The sequence below is a fragment of the Cucurbita pepo genome, chromosome 4, assembly GCF_057944985.1.
Source record: "Cucurbita pepo subsp. pepo isolate OVF chromosome 4, ASM5794498v1, whole genome shotgun sequence".
NCBI lineage: Eukaryota > Viridiplantae > Streptophyta > Magnoliopsida > Cucurbitales > Cucurbitaceae > Cucurbita > Cucurbita pepo.
The window spans coordinates 1580424-1600286 of record NC_141801.1 but is presented as its reverse complement, the minus strand read 5'-3'; the positions used below and the strand labels follow the sequence as shown (position 1 = coordinate 1600286).

The 19863-nt window shown below is 36.1% G+C and overlaps 3 protein-coding genes across 8 annotated transcripts; all 3 read left to right on the top strand.

Annotated features, from left to right (window-relative positions):
• The first annotated feature begins 786 nt into the window (after positions 1-786).
• LOC111792519 (uncharacterized) lies at positions 787-4672 on the top strand. 5 transcript variants are annotated; one of them, XM_087123099.1, is made up of 7 exons: positions 787-928; positions 1524-1587; positions 1683-1780; positions 1859-2001; positions 2081-2162; positions 2336-2458; positions 4415-4672. In XM_087123099.1, the coding sequence occupies exons 2-6, from the start codon at positions 1551-1553 to the stop codon at positions 2447-2449; spliced, it is 474 nt and encodes a 157-aa protein (XP_086979225.1). In that variant the 5' UTR covers positions 787-928; positions 1524-1550; the 3' UTR covers positions 2450-2458; positions 4415-4672. The 5 variants fall into 5 exon arrangements, with proteins under 5 accessions (XP_086979225.1, XP_086979224.1, XP_086979223.1 ...); XM_087123098.1 differs by lacking the exon at positions 4415-4672 and adding an exon at positions 3004-4303; XM_087123100.1 differs by lacking the exon at positions 4415-4672 and adding an exon at positions 1374-1444 and having other exon boundaries at positions 871-928; positions 2336-2766.
• Positions 4673-7822: 3150 nt separating this feature from the next.
• On the top strand, positions 7823-12476 carry LOC111792458 (putative protein phosphatase 2C 60). The gene is made up of 4 exons (XM_023673945.2): positions 7823-8942; positions 9220-9587; positions 10771-11007; positions 11977-12476. Exons 1-4 carry the CDS (start codon positions 8630-8632, stop codon positions 12232-12234), a joined length of 1176 nt encoding a protein of 391 aa, XP_023529713.2. The 5' UTR covers positions 7823-8629; the 3' UTR covers positions 12235-12476.
• A 1724-nt stretch (positions 12477-14200) lies between these two features.
• Positions 14201-19459, top strand: VAB2 (ATPase, V1 complex, subunit B protein). 2 transcript variants are annotated; one of them, XM_087123449.1, is made up of 16 exons: positions 14201-14334; positions 14701-14768; positions 14913-14968; positions 15048-15146; positions 15345-15404; positions 15911-16022; positions 16128-16336; positions 16796-16924; positions 17004-17141; positions 17605-17755; positions 17853-17935; positions 18354-18401; positions 18493-18546; positions 18641-18724; positions 18821-19030; positions 19163-19459. In XM_087123449.1, the coding sequence occupies exons 2-15, from the start codon at positions 14711-14713 to the stop codon at positions 19004-19006; spliced, it is 1467 nt and encodes a 488-aa protein (XP_086979575.1). In that variant the 5' UTR covers positions 14201-14334; positions 14701-14710; the 3' UTR covers positions 19007-19030; positions 19163-19459. The 2 variants fall into 2 exon arrangements, with proteins under 2 accessions (XP_086979575.1, XP_023529672.2); XM_023673904.2 differs by having other exon boundaries at positions 18821-19459.
• The last annotated feature ends 404 nt before the right edge of the window (positions 19460-19863 follow it).

Sequence of the window (19863 nt, the reverse complement as noted above, 5' to 3'; positions counted from 1 at the left end):
AGATACGCATAGATCAATCGAAATCCTGCTTTGGTGGGCTTCCCTCAAGCATCCTCCTCGGGGAAGCGATTCCCGTAGTAGCGGCGAGTGGAGGTCATCCTGGGATTTCTATTAAGTAATTTCATTTGAATGAATTCCAACGGGAAAAAGAAAGGAAGGTTCTTCCTCGATAAAGCAATTCCATTGCCTGAACCTATTCTATCGTCTGAAAGAGGTAGGATTCCCTTAGAAATTCTTCGATTTTCTTCCGGAGTGAAGGAGCGAAGCAATGAGACTGATAGGTGAAGGTCAAGTAGTATCGATTTAGTCTTATTCATGTTGAACTTCATTTAAAAAATATCCTCGAACTTTTAACAGTATTTCAAAAATACCTTTGAACTTTAAAAAATTTCATTAATATCTTTCGACTTTTAAAAAAATATTGTCCAAAATTAAATTAATAGTGAGAGTATTTATTGATTTTTTTTTAATTTATACATGTGGAAGAAATGTATTTTTTTTTATTAATTTAGCCTTTAAAAAATAAAAAATAATATCAAATTTTCCTATAAATTTTTAATTTAATTAAATTAAACTTAGAAATGTAATAAAAAATTTATCTTATATTTAATTCATCCATAAATTTGAAGAAAAAGTAGCTTAAAAATAGTTGAAATTTAGATAATTACAACAAATAGAAATTATCCGTTAAAAATTATTTAAAATTAATATTAAAAAAAAAAAAAGGCCAAAACTTTAATTGAGCGTTGAATGGGAGGCCCGTGGACAACTCTAAAAACGACGTCGCTTTGGGACTTAAACTTGAACAGACGGTGTCGTTTTGTCCCGTCTTCCAACAGGCCCAACTATACTGCGTACATTTTCATTGTTCATTCTAAAGGCGCGCTCATTGTAGTTGCCAGTCTACGAGAAGCCTGAAATTTTCGAGGTGCGCATTTCTTCATGAATCTTCATCCTTATTCGAATTCAGAGTTCAGATTACATTACATGTATGATTCATTGCTTATTTAAATCCCCTTTAGTCGAGGTTCTGTTGCTTTGCCGCCAATGGTTGCTGACCTTGTTGAAGCTCCTATAGTTTCGTCTTTCAAAATTTCAATTGTTGTGTTTTTCGTGCAATATGCAAGAAATGTTCGATCATGAGAGGATGTTAAGATTGAAAATTCCGGGGCAGAGAATTAGTTTGGATTGTTATTGAAGTTTCTTCCGATACCCTGCAATGCACTGGTTGTGTTTGTTAAAATGTCTAGCTGAACTAGTACTCGCTAATCTTCCATTCTTTCTTTTGGGTTGTGTCTGCTATAGCGTTTTTTTTCCGCTGTCTTTAATTTTGCTGTTATTTGGTTGCTGTTCTTGATGCCTTTGGAGCTTAGCTTATTCAATGAAACAATTAAGCTGTTTTATTGAGTTTTGAGCAACTGGGAAGTCTTGTAATTACTCGTATGTAAGTATGTTTGTTTGTTTGTTTGTTTCACATTGAGTTTGTTAATGGATCAGTAGTAAGCATTTTTCTCTTGTTGCAGTGGGCGTTATTAAACTCTTGCTCTAGGATGGTGATCGCTTCTGCACTTGGGGCTAATCATATTGGTTAGTCCTTTTTTCTCTCGGAATATATCTTCATTACTGTGAAAACATTGAGCTTGCTTAATCTTTCTCCCATTTTCTTGTTCTTAAATCTATAGGAATGGCTTCTCTTCCTCATTCGAATCGACCATTTCACGTTCGTTACAACACAGCCAGATTCAACAAGGCCAACATCTTTCAGGGACTGCCCACAAGGGTACTTTTATCATTTGAGACTTTTGAATTTGATTGCTCTTACAATCTGCTCATTTCAATTCTGGGTTTGTTACTTTAGATTTCCAGAAGGAGTGGACATCTCTATGCTGATCGAATGGGCTTTAACCATGCTGCATCTGGAAGAGATAATCAGCAACTGAGGTTTAATGATGAATTGCCTCCTGAACCCTTCTTCTTGGGTATAATTAAAGAAACCGTTTGGTAATCTTTCACAACTCTTTCTCCCGTCCTTGTGAATTTTGGATCATTATGTCCAGGATTGTTTTGTTTTGAACCACAGGGGATTGAGATCATTGTTCATATTTCTGGCCGAGCAGCCCAGTCAACTGAAGTACATTGAGTGGCCTAGCTTCCAAAGCACGGTATGGAGGCGAGATTAGTATGTTAAATAGTGCATTATAGGAGATTCATATATGATGAAATACTTATGTTATGATGGAAATTCACTGAATATTCTTTCTGAACTTTGGTGTTTATTCTTAATTCATCCAATTTAGTGCGTAAAATTTTCACTTTTTCTCTCTTGTTGGTGCAGCTAAAGACTGCTACATTTGCTCTTGTCCTCGTTGCACTGTTGATTGTAGCACTCTCATCAGTGGACTCGGTGCTCAGCTACATTTTAACTTTCATTCTCAGAAGGACCTCATAATGAATTCTGGTACTTCTCACTTCTTGTTACAAAATACTCTCAGAAGCTAAACTTTTCTTTGCTGTTTTTAAATCGCTGGTTGAGAATGAGCGTTCTTGGTGTATATTAATGTTGTTGGAGATGTTTATGTTAGGAATCACGACTCTCCACAATGGTATGATATTGTCCACTTTGAGCATAAGCTCTCGTGGCTTTGCTTTGGGCTTCCCCAAAAGGCCTCATACCAATGGAGATAGTATTCCTCACTCACTTATAAACCCATGATCATTCCCTAAGTTAGCCAAAGTGGGACTCACTCCCAATAATCCTCAACAGTTTATACTAGCGTGTCTATGAAATCATGCCGTAAGGAAAGTATAGAGAATATTGTCTTCCATGATTCTCGCATTTGAATACAATTACGACCGTCCCCATACATAAAATTTGGACTGTCCAAAGTGATTGCCATACACTTCCGTGTAATAAAAGACATAATTTGTCATCCCCTTCCCTTTTCTTCCCCTGTTGAGTTTCTTGAAGACTCCTAAACTAGAAGGGTGTTTTATTGAAACTAGGTCATCTCGCCCTTTTCGTTCATCAGTGCTACAGTTTTCTTTCCAAGGAGTATGGGCCACAGGGAACACGTAGCGTAGGGATGTCGAATTCACACTATCTGAACTCCTGCTACGTCTTCAACTTCCATCGAGCTCACCAATAGACACCCTGCATCTCTTCCCCGTGATCTCCAACCTTCAGAAAAACACACTTCTAAATACCCATCACATACTCCAATCTGAGTATGAGTATGCCTTCTTACTCTCAGTTGTAAATGAGACAGGACCCAACTAAATTGTATTTCGTAGTCGAGAACCACATGACACTTTATAACGGCCTAAGCTTATCACTAGTAGATATTGTCATCTTTGGGTTTTCCGTTTCGGACTTCCCTTCAAGGTTTTTAAAATGCGTCTATTAAAAAGAGGTTTTCACACCCTTATAAAGAATGTTTCGTTCTCCTCCCCAACTGATATGGGATCTCACAATCCACCGCCCTTCACGGCCCAGCATCCTTGCTGGTACACCACCTTGTGTCCACCTCCCTTTGGGACTCAGTCTCCTCGCTGGCACATCGCCTGATGTCTGGCTCTGATACCGTGATATTGTCCTCTTTGGATTTTCCCTTTCTTCCCCTCAAGGTTTTTAAAATGCATCTACTAGGAAGAAGTTTCCACACTCTTATAAAGAATGCTTCGTTCTCTTCCCCAACCGATATGGGATCTCACAATCCACCCCCATTTGGCACCCAGCATCTTGGCTGGTACACCACCTCGTGTCCACCCCCTATAGATCAGTCTCCTTGCCGGCACATCGCCTAATGTCTGGCTTTAATTTCATTTGTAATGGCCCAAGCCTACCGCTAGCAGATATTGTCCTCTTTAGATTTTTTTTCCTTTTCAAGCTTCCCTTCAAAGTTTTTAACCGGAAGAGGCTTACACACCCTTATGAATAATGCTTTGTTCTTCTTCTCAACCGATATAAGATCTCACACACTTGAACATATCCTAGAACCGTTACCTGACCAGATTTGTTAAAGTAGATCTAAAATGACCTTGAAGTCTTTCCATTCCAATGGACCTAGAAGTTACTGTTTTGCAATGTATCGCCATTACAAGTGCTATTATTATTCAATATGTTCTCTCCAGGAACTGTATTGTGGCTACACAATCAAACTTCTTTTTGTTGAAACAAAAAATTTTACTCCACAAAATGACCATACAAGTGATTACAAGGATTCCTCCAATTTGGCCATGTTATTGTTTGATACAATCACAATCATCTATTATTGATACATACTTAGCTTACTGTAATATATCAATTTAAACACGAACGATCATATCTGCCTCAAAATAACAATTGATTTATCTTTTGTATAGACTTTTCAAATGAGTAAAAGATATTTATTTCTATCCATATGATTGAACTAAGATACATTGTACACGACCAACACGAAGATTCTCTACATACCTAGACTTGTGGTCAAAGCTCATCAATGACCAAGCAATGAAAGATACATCACAACTAACCTACACGATCCACGCATGTTCTAGTGGAGGCTATAAACATTCATCCTATGTTTGACTACTCTTCGATTATGATGTTTCTTAGCTCATATCATATTTGTGTCAAAAACCCTTAAATCGTCCTTTGTATTACATAATAGTTATTCAAACTTTTAAACGTTAATATCACATATGATACATATGGTTTAAATTAAAACACGATCATGAAAATTGCATGAGAGAGAGATGGAAGACGCCAAGTTTCAACTTTGAATACTTGTACGCATCTTCTCTTCCAAGTAATGAGGCCAATTAAACAAATACGACCATTTGACTTTGCCTCCAAATATTTTACTCTCTTCAAATGTATGCGTAGATGCCACCTCCCTCATGATGTATTTTTCTCCCGACAACAATAGGTTCGAGATTATAACATATGAACTAGTTAAACTTTGTGACCTAAATATAATTGGTACGTTACCTAACTAAGGGGAATATCATAGGTATATAAGTAAGAGACGCGGTCTTCATTAGTATGAGATTTTTTTGAGAAACCAAAAGCAAAATCACTCGAGATTATGTTCAAAGTAAACAATATCATATCATTATAGAAGGTCGTTGTTCCTATCAATCTTAACCCAGAGATTAAAGATTCAAATTCTAAAAAAATAATTGGAATATGTTTGACAAATCTTTAAAACGAAACTAAACTTCGATATATATAGACGCTATTGGAAGATAATATATTCGAAAAATAAATACTAAATCAAAATTTTAATTATTTATTAAAGTATCTCATTCTAAATATTGTAAATTCAAAAATTCCCCCCTATTTTTTAATAAAATATATTCTAAATTAAATTATAGCAATTATTTTATTCTTTTTTTTAATATATTATTTAATTCAATATAATTTTTTAAAAATATTTTTTGGATTCCACTTGAAAAACTTTATAGTATAATAAATAAAATAAGATACCATATATCGTATATCATTATAAATCACTACTTAAATATATATTATAAGCTTTTTTTAATAGAAAATATATATTTTAAGTTGATGTATGTGTGTGGACTGTTTAATGTGTTCATCATTTGACTCATTATTATTATTTTTTTCAGTCTTATTTAATAATTACTGAAAATATTTTTAATGTAGTTCAATAATTATTGAAAATATTAATATTTTTTTGTCATATTTTAAATTTAAATATAGATATTACATAAATGGTTCTATCGAAAATATTATAATATCATTTGTCTAGTATTATTAATATCTTTTGGTCTTATTTATTAATTATTAAAAACAATTTTAAATAAATAAATATATTATTTTAAAATTAAAGATGGGTATTATATACGAAAATTTCAATATAAATCGTTATTTTCTTAATTAAAAAATAAATTAAACCTTCGATGTGTTCTTATTTCTGCCTCACATTGTTCATGTCTTTTTCATATTTGACTGTATTTAATTTAATATATTATGGGAAAATAAATTAATAATTTTAAAAATGACACATTTTTCAAACATTTTATTTATTTAATTTTTAATTTTTAAAATAATTAAAAACGTCCTCAATTTTTTTTATTTTTTTATAAAAAATATCTATTTTTTTTTTAAAACTTTATCTGTGATTAATATATTCTTAATTTATATTTAAAATAATAATAAATATATGTTCGATAGTGTCTTAACATTTTTAATTATTTTTTTTTATTTTTATTCCACTCAAAATCAAAATTAAAAGTTTAAAAATTTATTGTAATTTTTTTAAAATTAAGGGCCGATTGAAAATTTAAATAGTTTAATTATTTTAAATATTTAAAAGAATTTTCAAATAAAATAAAATAAGAAAGCTCGAAACCCAAATATTTAAAATAAATAAATTCGAGAATTTCTCGCTCGAATAAATCAATTATTTTTTATCCATATAACATATTAATTCACGAACAAAACGTTTTTATTTTTCTTGCGGAGAGTCGGGGAACATTATAAAATAAAAGTCTTCAATATTTGGTATACCAAACAATATGATACCTTGAAAATTTAATTCGTACCTCTAGCTATAAAACTTTAATGTATATTTGTGGGGTAAGAAAATGATAAATATTTTAACCATATGGTATTGTTACAGGTCCTTTAATTATTCGTGCAAGATTCATTGACCCACTTTTGTGGTTGGTTTATATTCTCTCACGTTTTTTTCGAATTAAATTTAAAAAACGTCATAGGAAATGAAAATATTTTCAATTTTCAGTAAAAAAAATAAAATACGGACGTTGATATTATATCAGAACTTTAATTGACAGATATATCGATATTAAATGAATATATTTTTTTAAAATTTATAAATCAATAATTATCGTGATCCTTCTTATTCAAATGTGGGTACGATTCATTCATGTACCTCTCATTTATTCGGTATCACCAGTAATTAGAGAAGGGTAAGATTTAACTTCTTTTCATACAATTTTTTTGCTTTAACCCTAATAGTAAAATCCTCGGTAATTCTTTAGTCAAATATCAGTGCATGTAGGAATCTAAAGTTGTATGAAATCAATGAATCAGAAAACTGACTAACAGTGGTTCGATGACGGGCTGGTCCCTGTGGATTGTACGCTTCTAAATAACTATTTCTTCGTTTAATTCACATTTTTCATGTTGAGTTATTTATGTTCATCTTTGAATGATTTGAGATTCTACGTCGTACTAGCTTGTGGGCACCATAGACTCGATAATAGACTGATTGACTCAATAGTGGCTCGATGATGGGCTGGTCCTTGCGGATTGTACACTTCTAAATGACTATTTCTTCGTTTAGTTCACGTTTTTTCATGTTAAATTATTTATGTTCATCTTTGAATGATTTGAGATTCTACGTCGTACTAGCTTGTGGGCACCATAGACTCGAGAATAGACTAATTGACTCAACAGTGGCTCGATGACGGGCTGGTCCTTGCGGATTGTACACTTCTAAATGACTATTTCTTCGTTTAGTTCACGTTTTTTCATGTTAAATTATTTATGTTCATCTTTGAATGATTTGAGATTGTACGTTGTACTAGCTTGAATAGACCGATTGACTTAGTCTTCATCTTCTCAACTTGTCTCAAAATTTGATAGCTATGGTTTTTGGAATTAAAAAAAAATAATAATAATAAATAAATAAATAAATAAATAAATATATATATATATATATATTTTTTTTTGAGCCGTCGAGTTGGGACGTTATACAAAAATGGCTCTACCAAGCGCGTTGTGCTGACTGTTAACTAGGGACCCTCGGTTGGGTAGGCTCAAAGGTTATCTCTAGTCACTCTTAAACGGGGTCCGCCCGCTTTCCTCCGTCTTCCCCCAACCCTCACTCTTCGGCTAGGCCTGCCTTTCCGCCTCCATTTCAGCCACACCCATCTTCTTCTTCTTCTTCTTCTTCTTCATTAAATTCCATCGACCAGCAACAAAGAAACCAGAACCCACTTAGATCTCCCTCTATATAACCTCTGCAATTCATCCCTTTTCTCAGATCTCCCCCACTTTACTTCATCTCTACTGTACTTGAACTTCTTCGCCCCTTTGCTCGATTCCTTCCATTTTGGCTTAGCTTTTGACTGATTCTGCTGATTCGTGTTAATATTGGGGGTTTGGATTGGTTGCTGTTTTCCTTTTGAATTTGATTCGTTTATGGGTCTAATTTGTTGAATGCGAATTGGTAGACTTGGTTTTTGATTTTGATAAAGTTTCTTCTGACCAATCCGCTTAAGAATCTGGTTTCGGAAGTGGGTTTGGCTTTGACTACTATTTTGCTTCCGAAACTTTTTTGATCTTTTCGCCTTTTGACTTCGATTTCTTTACTTGTTTCTCTTTTTCGCTGTGTTCATTGTTTGCGGCTGCTGATTTTCCTAGAAACAGCGAGGGGTTTTGGAAAATATCTGCTAGAACTCGATTGTTGTGATTAGCGGATGAGGAATAAAGAATGAGAAGTCATTTAGTTCTACGGTAGTGTTTTTATTAATACATTATCTACGTTGTGTTTGACTGAGCAAAGCCTTTTGTAATTGGGAATTCTGGGTTGTATTAAAATCACTTGGAGGGTGATTTTTCATTTAGATGTGGAGGATTCTTTAGATGAAATGAGGGATGTTATCGGAGTTGATGAACTTATTGAGGGCCTGTTTTGGGCCAAGCTCCGATCGGTCTGCAGCGGGCGATATCAGGGGGCGACAGGACGGGTTGTTGTGGTACAAAGATAGTGGACACCATTTGAATGGTGAGTACTCAATGTCTGTAGTTCAGGCCAACAATTTGCTTGAAGATCAGAGCCAGATTGAATCAGGCAGTTTGAGCTCAGATGAGTCTGGTCCCTTTGGGACCTTTGTTGGTGTGTATGATGGCCATGGAGGCCCCGAGACGTCTCGGTATATCTGTGATCATCTCTTCCAGCATCTCAAGAGTGAGACATCTACTTTCTTCATGAATTCATGACTCAGAATTTTCTTATTTCAGCTTCATATTTTCTGTTCGTTCTTATTTGATCATGGAGTGAGTGAGGGGAAATAAACTAGTTTGTGGTTCATTTATGTATATTCCCTGATTTGTTCTTGAAAATTTTCGATTAATGTCTGTTTGTGAGTACACTACTTCATATCTGATTAAGGAATGTTTGTCTGTGATAGTTTTTCGGATGGATCATCATTGATATATGCTGGTTTTGTCGATGTTTCGTGTAGGATTTACTTCCGAGCAAGATTCGATGTCTGCGGATGTAATACGCAAGGCATTCCAAGCGACAGAAGATGGTTTTCTTTCTATAGTTCGAAGACAATGGTCGACGAATCCACAAATTGCAGCTGTTGGTTCATGCTGTCTAGTTGGTGTAATATGTAATGGGACTCTCTATATTGCAAATCTAGGTGATTCTCGTGCCGTTTTGGGTAGAATGGTGAAGGCAACCGGTGATGTTATAGCCATTCAGTTATCGACAGAGCACAATGTCGCTAACGAGTCTGTGCGGCAAGAGCTGCAATCTTTGCACCCCGAAGACTCGCAAATTGTGGTTTTAAAGCATAATGTTTGGCGTGTCAAGGGCATAATACAGGTTAGTTAGTACTGATCTTCGAATGTCTCTAGTATGCTGTTAGTAATTGATTGATTGGATTTGTAGCTGCGTTTCCTTTGGCCTGTTATATATTGTCGTCAGCCTCACGGTTTTTAAAACGCGTCTTCTATGAAGAGGGTCTAGCCCTACTCTGATCAGTGCCTTGCACGGTTCGGTGACTGATGAGATCCCACATCGGTTGGAGAGGGGAATAAAACATTTCGTATAAGGGTGTGAAAACCTCTCTCTAGCCAGATGCGTTTTAAAACTATGAGGCTGATGGTGATACGTAACGGGCTGAAACGGACAATATCTACTAGCGGTGAGCTTATGCTGTTGAAAAGGATCAAACTGCCTTTTGAAAGTTCAATCTTCACACAATGTATAAGATAACTGGGTTTAGACTTTAGCATTGTTAGTCCTTTGCATTGAATGATGTCAATCGTCATCGTGGTTAGTTAGTTATGGGAGAAAATAGCAGCCCAAGCCCACCGCTAGCAGATATTGTCTGCTTTGGCTCGTTAAGTATTGTCGTCAGCCTCATGGTTTTAAAACGCGTCTGCTAAGGAGAGGTTTCCACACCCTTTAAAAAGAAAGTTTTGTTCCCCACTCCATTCGATGTGGGATCTCAGAGTCCACCCCCCTTCAGAGCCTAACGTCCTCGCTGGCACTCGTTCCCCTCTCCAACCGATGTGGGATCTCACAATCCACTCCCCTTCAGGGCCTAGCGTCCTCGCTGGCACACCGCCCAATGTCTGGCTCTGATACCATTTGTAACATCCCAAGCCCACCGCTAGTAGATATTGTCCGCTTTGACCCGTTACGTATCGTCCTCAGCCTCACAGTTGTAAAACGCGTCTGCTAGGGTGAGGTTTCCACACCGTTTATAAAGAATGTTTCGTTTCCCTCTCAAACCAACGTAGGATCTCACATAGCACCTCAATCTTCCATTTTGGAGAAATTAGAATGTCAAAAGAGAGGCTTTTTCATCTCTTTCTTTAACTGCTGTATTCTGGAAGTCTGAAGAACTTTAGAGACAAATGAATGTGGCTGTTTTGATCATTAAGCGCTATACAACATTTCTCGTAATCATCGACATATGTCTCGAGAACTTACGTTCATGTCCAGGTTATGGTTTGAGTTCAATATGAAATTTTAATCTTCAGAGGTTTTACTGTTACAGATTTCCAGATCTATAGGCGATGTCTACTTGAAAAAAGCTGAGTTCAACAGGGAGCCTCTGTATTCAAAGTTTCGAGTTCGCGAACCCTTCAAGAAGCCGATTTTGAGCTCCGAACCAGCCATTTCTGAGACCCAGTTGAAGCCAGATGATCAATTTATCATATTTGCATCAGATGGGTTGTGGGAGCACCTTACCAATCAGGAAGCCGTCAATATTGTTCATAAGCATTCTCAAAGTGTGAGATTTCTATCTAAATTTTTACTGTTTCACCACCTTTCCATTAAACAATATTATACGTACTTTTTTTTCCCTATGATCATGCAGAGAATTACTGTAAAACCATGCTGAAATTTACTTTGTTTTCTGTATTATTACACTATTACTCTTCTTTTTTACATAAGTAGCCTTCCGTGCTCGTTGATTGTGGTTTGAGAAGGGAACGAAACATTCCTTATAAGAGTGTGGAAACCTCTCCCTAGTAGATGCGTTTTAAAACCTTGAGGGGAAGCCCGGAAGGGAAAGCCCAAAGAGGACAATATCTATTAGCAGTGGGTTTAGGCTGTTACAAATGGTATCAGAGCTAGACATTGGACGGTATGCCAGCGAGGATGTTGAACCCCAAGTGGGGTGGATTGTGAGATCCCACTTTGTTTGGAGAGGGGAACGAAACATTCTTTATAAGAGTGTGGAAACCTCTCCCTAGCATACGCGTTTTAAAACCTTAAGGGGAAACCTGAAAGGGAAAGCCCAAAAAGGACCATATCTGTTAGTGGTGGGTTTGAGCTGTTACAAATGATATTAGAGCTAGTCACTGGACGGTGTGCCAGCGAGGATGCTGGGCCCGCAAGGGAATGGATCGTGAGATCCCACATTGGTTGGAGAGGGGAACGAAGCATTCCTGGTGTGGAAACCTCTCTAGTAGACGCGTTTTAAAACCTTGAGGGAAAGCCTAAAGAGACATTATTTTCTAGCGGTGGGCTTGGACTGTTAAAGCTCTTTTCATCTTTTTTGTTTATAAATATGCACGAACTGATTCTGAGATTCACATTTATCGCTCGTTTTTTGCCTCCTATTTTCATTCTCATTTGCCTATCTCGTGGTAAAAGTTGCCTTCCAATACCCACCATTACATCCTTTTCCCATCATGTCATTACATGTTTGACCATTTTAGGGGTAACAGTAGAACACATGCCATTACTTTTTCAGGGAAGCGCACGAAGACTCGTCAAAGCTGCTCTTCAAATAGCTGCAAAGAAGAGAGAAATGAGATACTCAGACTTGAAGAAGATCGACCGTGGCGTTCGTCGCCATTTCCACGACGACATCACCGTGGTGGTTGTGTTTCTCGATTCAAATCTACTCTTCAGAGCCAGCTCCACAAAGAGCTCGAGTGTCTCACTACGAGGAGGTGGAGTCAACAACTGGCTCCCTAACTCTTTAGCACCCGTACCTACGCCAACGTAGAACCCGGAAATCCCCGATCGGAAGGGGCATTGGTATGGAGTTTCTGCTGTATTTCCCCCCCTATGTGAATACTAAGTTAATTAGCCTCATCCATCAAAGCTCTCAACTGTGAACCTTGTAATGTAAAACTCTTATGTATCTCTGCCTGTTCCCACCCCTTTTGCCCTCTTCCTTCCACTTGAAGAAAATTCACTGAACTTTTGTAACTATCCTTCTATTTGAAAGACCTTAGTTTTGAATAACTTCCATGTAAACCCATATCATGTTCTTAACAGCAAAGCATCACTGCCTCTATTGTTTCAGCCTTGGGAACGGTCCCGAATCTCGACCTAGGGGTTTTTGGTATTGTTCGGCCGAGGTAACTATGTAAATTCAACTATCACGAGAAGATGAAAGCTTTATTACTGTTTCTAAGGTTAGATCGGTTATCTATCCCCATGTTTTTCTATGTAGGCATGATGTTACGGTCATGTTTGTCCAAGATATGTTGCTTGTGGTTGCGTGTCGGATGGGATGTCTTGATCATATTTGTTCAGGGCGTGTTATTACTCCTTTTATTGCTTTCCTGTGTAGTTAGGTCTTTATTATTCCTTTTGCGTCAATACAGGAATGTAGGGTCGTTCAAACATGTTGTTTGTGGTCGTGTGTTGGATGTGTCTGTCATACTTGTCTAGGCTGTGTTGTCACAACTTTTATTGCTTTTATGTGTAGTTCGGTTTTTAATATTCTTTTCACGTTTATGCGGGGTGTATGATCGTTTTCCAAAATCATGACTACACCCGCTAGGCTAAAATTTCCCAAAATGTACTATAGGGTATGTGACTAGTTGTCAACTCTTTTTATCTGGGTTATATGCTATCAATGCTGAAGTTGTTGCTTATTCAAACGATTTTCTCGCTCACGTTTAATAAAACATTTATGTCAAACGAGACTCAAAATCGATCATACGTCAAGAAAGTCAGCAAAGTTCGATTTTTACACAATTGATTTGTTCGTCAGGTTAGAACAAATATTTCACAATCACTCTCTTGCTGCTACAAAAGTACGATTGTGACACATGACATATAACTAAATGAAACTTAGAGAATGTTCGAGAATGATTAAATTGGACCGTGTCGTAGGAGAGTGTCTAGAGCTATCAGGTGTCAAATTTGATTTCCACACCCTGGACATCGAGCGGTAATTACATGTACCATCAGCTAAAAATTAGAAGTTCGAATCCTTCAACTTTCAATATTATGAATCTATAAAGACGTTTCCTTCACAGAAGAACAACCGAGCCATTAAAAAGTTACAGATTTGAATCTCGAGCTTTCGAGAAAAAAAAAAGACCTTTGAATCTACAAACCAAGTACCAACAAAAACAATGGGGCTATATGGAGCCAAGAGAGAGAGAGAGAGAGAGGGAGAGAGAAAAGGGGAATATTCACAAATTGCCCCTGGCCAACGTGCACCCATGCAGATCACGATGTTGAGATAAACACATACATCTTTCAATACAGATAATGAAGCGGGTCCCCCCTTAGAGGGCATTTTCGTCATTTCCACCCTCTCCAAAAGTATATGAAAAAATTCCCCACCATCTGTAATTCGTGGACCAATAATATCCCGCCACGTCACAACGGACAAATTTTACCTTCTCAAATAAACTCTACGCAAGAATCTCTTTCTTAATATTATCATTACCACTCTTTTAAAAAAAAAATTTAATTACCAAAAAATTAATTCTAAATAAAATACCATCTTGGCATATTTATTTCCAAAATTTATTTTAAATAAATAAAAACAATTAAATTATACTTAATTTAATAAAATAAGTTAAAAATTTTGAAATTATATTATATTCTATTTTTTTAATGAAAAATATTGTTATTATTTTTTAAAATTATGTAAATTTAAGAGGTATTGAAAGTATAATTAAAAATATTTAAAAATGATAATTTAAAATTTAATAAATAATTAAGGAGTGAAATTTAGTTTCTTCTATTAAAAATAATAACATTTGTAGTCCATCAGATCCCAGTTTACATCTTCTTGCTGCTGTCCTCATTTCTCCTCGCCCTCGGTTCCGCTATCAGATCAGGAGAGCGAAAGCAACAGGTTTGAATCTTCGTCTTCTCTTCCAGATCCTTCATGGATTCAGGAAGTTTCTTAATCCTTGTTTCGATCGCTTCGGATTCTCGTTTTCGTTTGGAATATGTATTTATTTGCCTCTTCAGGGCTGTAGTTGTTGCATACGTTTGATTGATCCGAACTTTGGTTTTTCCTTAGCGTCGGGATTGTAGCCATTTGATTTCGAGGGGAGTTCTGTGTGTTTTTTTTTGTTTGTTGTTGTTGTTCTGTGGTTATTGGTTTGTGTTGAGGAAGTTGAAGGTGATTTGATTAATTGTGTAGTGATACATTCAATTGGATTCTTTTGTTAATTTGTTGTAATCAACCTTTTTTTTTTTGTTTTTGGTGTGCTAGTGTTTGAAGTATGGGGATGGAACAAAACAATCACGATGCAGAGGAGGGGACTCTGGAGATTGGCATGGGTAGGTTTTTCAATGGCTTATCCTTGCTTTCATTTGTCAATTTTTGGAGCTTTATTGTGAGAAATTGGATATAAGCTTGAGTTGCAGAATTCTTGGAACTCTTGTGCTGTGTAAATGATTTTTCGATTGGTTTTCATGTTGCAGAATATAGAACAGTCTCTGGTGTTGCTGGTCCATTGGTTATTCTGGACAAAGTCAAGGTTTGAATTCTTTCTTTTCAGTTCCTCTATTATATTCTATACAGGATCTAGTGACTGACTCTTTTTCTCAAATTGCCAGGGACCTAAGTTTCAGGAGATTGTTAATATTCGTCTAGGAGATGGATCAACCAGGCGTGGTCAAGTCCTGGAAGTTGATGGAGAGAAAGCTGTTGTCCAGGTTATTTTCGTCAGACGTTTTCTGTCTTAATTCCAGTTTCACTATCAGACTGGTTCGCAATCATGTTGATATGATCAATTCTTGCTACTTTTCTACTGAGATTGTACCGTCTCACTTTCTTTTATGTTGTTTATTCATGGAAAGCTGTTCATCTACTTATAATATTTTTATTTGAATTTTGCTGTTTTCAATTGCCAGGTTTTTGAAGGGACATCTGGAATTGATAACAAATATACAACCGTGCAATTTACCGGAGAGGTACAAACCCAACTAGAGTAAATGGTTAAAATCATCCTGTCAAATGAATTTACCCAAATCTCTCTGTTTTTGTCGTGAACTATCAGTCTTGTGTAAAGGGATTGAATAGAAAACATATTGCCAAGAGACTTGTATAAAGGAAAGATCATGCGTGGTTAATCAGTGAAGCCCATAAAAGGACTATAGATTGGTTCAACTGCATAGCTTTTCGATGTCCAAGGTTTTGTTTCAATTGCATAGCTTCAATTGGTATCTAGCAAAACGTTGTTCTACTTACATATTGTAATGGCACCATCGTTACGTGTATACATGTTTGCTTGGACATTTAATTTTTGGAAATTCTGCTGCCAGACACTGGAACATTAATACTGAAATTGATAATGTTATAGAAGAGATTCTTGGATATATCTTCTTCTTTTTTTCATTCATTGCGGTCCTTAATAATCGGACCTTGTTCGCCACTTGATTTTATGGCTAATCACTTCTGTTCTATGTCACATTTACAGGTTTTGAAAACTCCAGTTTCCTTGGACATGCTTGGGCGAATTTTTAATGGTTCTGGAAAACCCATTGATAACGGTCCTCCTATCCTGCCCGAGGCTTACTTGGATATTTCTGGTGTGATGTTAGAATCTAGAGAAATCATTTTCCTTCTTTTTCCATTTTCATAAATTCACAATTTATTATATTTTATTTTCCTCATGTGCTATTCTTCTTCCTTAGGGAGTTCTATAAACCCTAGTGAAAGAACTTATCCCGAAGAGATGATACAGACTGGGATTTCTACAATTGATGTCATGAATTCCATTGCTAGAGGACAAAAGATCCCACTTTTCTCAGCTGCAGGTCTTCCTCACAATGAAATTGCTGCCCAGATTTGTCGTCAGGCTGGCTTGGTAAAGCGGTTGGAGAAATCTAAAGATCTTCTTGAGGTACAGACTATAGTTGTATAATATTGCAGGCATGCGTTTATTTTATGTTTTTCTTTCTCAATGAGTTGGTTCGGAAAATGGCATCCACTTTGAAATTTTTATTAGTTACATTTTTAATATTGTGTACAACAATCAATAATTTTCTAATAATCTAGAAATATAATGAATTTGATCGTCAAGTTTGAAGAAGTTTTTCATTGAATTAAGAATGAATATAATCTCCAAGCTTTTCTTTTCAAGTCAAATTTGCAATTGCATGCGAGTTACTGCAATACTGAAATATATGCGAACTGGATAATTGGCTATTGGTTCTCAGCAGCAGTTTCTTGGCTTGTTAATTTTATAACGTTGATGTTTGTTATAGTGGTTAGTTTTTTTTTTTTTTTTTTTCTAATTCTTTTTTTTTTTATATATATTTTTATATATATAAATGAAATAAGCATAAGTTTTTATTTACAGGGTGGTGAAGAGGACAACTTTGCCATTGTTTTTGCCGCTATGGGTGTTAACATGGAGACTGCTCAATTTTTTAAACGTGATTTTGAGGAAAATGGTTCAATGGAGAGAGTGACCCTATTTCTGAACCTGGTACTTTTTTTCTACATCAATTAATGAATCTTTGTTACGATTATTTATTCTTAAATATGGAGGCCGTGATGTTCTACAGGCTAATGATCCTACAATTGAGCGTATTATCACTCCTCGTATTGCTCTTACCACTGCTGAATATTTGGCTTATGAATGTGGGAAGCATGTTCTTGTCATACTGACAGATATGAGTTCTTATGCTGATGCCCTTCGAGAGGTAATGCAATGATGTATTTACTTTGTAGTTTGCAAAACCAAATGCAATAATAAATACAGGATGTCCTAGATGATAGCGGATCTTTTTTAATTTTATTTTAATATTGGACTTCGGCTGAGCTATATCTTATCTTTTAGTACTACAGTTCTTTTTCCCCTTAAAAGATTGTTTCTAGTTGATGACAACTTTTTTTTAACTAACTGATATACAATCAATGGAGTTTTTTTAGTGAAGAAACTGAATATCTCAGTTAATTTAGTTTACTTTTTTTGCTTCTCAAGTTAATTTACCAAGCATTTAAATCTGTTAAATTTATTAAAAGATCACTTCTAAGAGTTTCAAAATAATTCAAAATTCATGCAGAATTCTAGTAATTTTGGTTGGGAGCGTTTAAGATCTGCCAAGAAGGGGAAATAGAAGAAAAGAGTTTAAAAGACAAATAAATAATTGACTTCTTTTGCAGGTGTCTGCTGCACGAGAGGAAGTGCCTGGAAGGCGTGGATACCCTGGTTATATGTATACTGATCTTGCTACAATCTATGAGCGAGCTGGACGTATTGAAGGACGTAAAGGATCCATCACTCAAATCCCAATCCTCACTATGCCAAACGATGGTAATGCTTTCTCAAGCTATATTTATTGTCTTATTAAGTAAATTTTTTTGTACTTTTAGCGTTTTAATTGATTGTCTTGGCGATTTGGGGTGATCAGATATTACACATCCTACTCCCGATCTTACTGGCTATATTACTGAGGGACAGATTTACATCGATAGGCAGCTCTATAACAGACAGGTGAGTTTATGGAGCTTGGGGATTTATTTATATTAACGTTTTTACTCGATGCAATTTAAAAAATAATCAACCATTAGATGCTCTTGTAGATACTTGTTAGCGAAAGCGTTCCATATCTATCTGTCTAGTTGTATAGCTGAGTGTACTACATTTTTCTAATTTTAAAGTAATCCATCCATCATTTGGCTGGGCCATTCTTTTTAAGAAACTAACAGTAACATACTGCCTCAATTTTGATAAGTTGTCAGTCAATCCATGAAATGTTATCCCCAAATGGAAAAATACTCTACTTGTCTGCTGGCTGCCAGAAATATGAAGTTACTTTTTCATGATCTTGGAATTTATGATCATAGTCTATGAAATATAATTCTTACTCCACTTAACTTTGAAACTGAAATTATCTTCTTGGCTTGGCCAGATATACCCACCAATTAATGTCCTTCCTTCACTGTCTCGTCTTATGAAGGTAATTTTTCTTGCACAATGTTTTTTTTATGGTAGTTTAGAAGCATAGACAAATTCATTATGTACTCTAAAACTTTCTTCTGTTCCTGCAGAGTGCTATTGGTGAGGGAATGACCCGTAGGGATCATGCTGATGTATCCAACCAGGTTAGCTTTCTTTGCAATAGTTTTACATTCCATCTTTGAGCTAGTAATAAAGGCGATCCGACTTAAATTATCCATTCTCGGGGAAAACGCACAGCTCTATGCAAATTATGCAATTGGAAAGGATGTTCAGGCAATGAAAGCCGTGGTCGGAGAAGAAGCACTCTCTTCTGAGGATCTGGTAATCTATCTTTCTTTCATTGTCCCATGAGGAATTGTTTTTACAATGAAAAATTCCATTCTCACAATAAACTCTAACAACGCGTCCTGGAAACAGCTCTATTTAGAGTTTTTGGACAAATTTGAGAGGAAGTTTGTCAGTCAAGGAGCTTACGACACTCGAAACATTTTCCAATCGCTCGATCTGGCATGGACACTGCTTCGTATTTTCCCTCGTGAACTTCTCCACCGTATACCTGCAAAGACTCTTGATCTGTTTTACAGTCGAGAATCTGCAAATTGATGAACCAAAGCTCTTATATATACCGTAAGACGCTCCGCATAGATAGACCGTAATGAGCTTTGAGAAATCTTATTTTCATTCCCTTCGTTCTCTCCATATTGCATAAATTCAGAGTGAAAAGAATAAAAAAGTTGTGTTTCCATCTCATTGTCACAGTTGAGCCTCTCTTTCCAAGCAAAAGTCAGTCAGAATGGGAACAACATTCTTTTAGCAATCACATCGACCTCTTCTTCCAGTTTCTGTATTATGTTTAATTATTTTTGTTGGATTGTTGCATCAGCTCAACAACTAATAGGGCATCATCTAAATTCTAGAAAGGCCCTAATCCAATTCCTGTTCTTGTCTATTTATTGTGTAAGTTGATGTTACATCGTGTATTTTCAACAGTTTTGAGAATTTCTGAGGAATTCAGTTTGATGTTATTATGAATAAGCTCCGTTTGTTGTGTTCTAATCTGCATTTATCGTATTATAAGTGTGATAGCTCAAGCCTACTACTAACCGATATTGTTCTTTTTGTGTTGTCCCTTTCAAGCTTCCCTTCAGGATTTAAAAATGAAAATGCCTGCTGGGGAGATGTTTCCACACACTTATATATTTTGTTCCTCTCTCCAATTGACGTGGGATCTCACAATTCATTTCCTTTTGGAGTCAAAAGCATCTTTGTTGACACTCATTCCCCTCTCCAATCGATGTGGGATCTCACAATCCATCGTCTTAGAGGTCCAGCGTCATTGTTGGTACACCGTCTGATGTGCGACCAACCAATGTGGGATCTCACAATCCACCACCTTGGGGGTCTAGCATCCTTGCTGGCACACCGAGCACCGCCTGGTGTGCGACCAATCAATGTGGGAT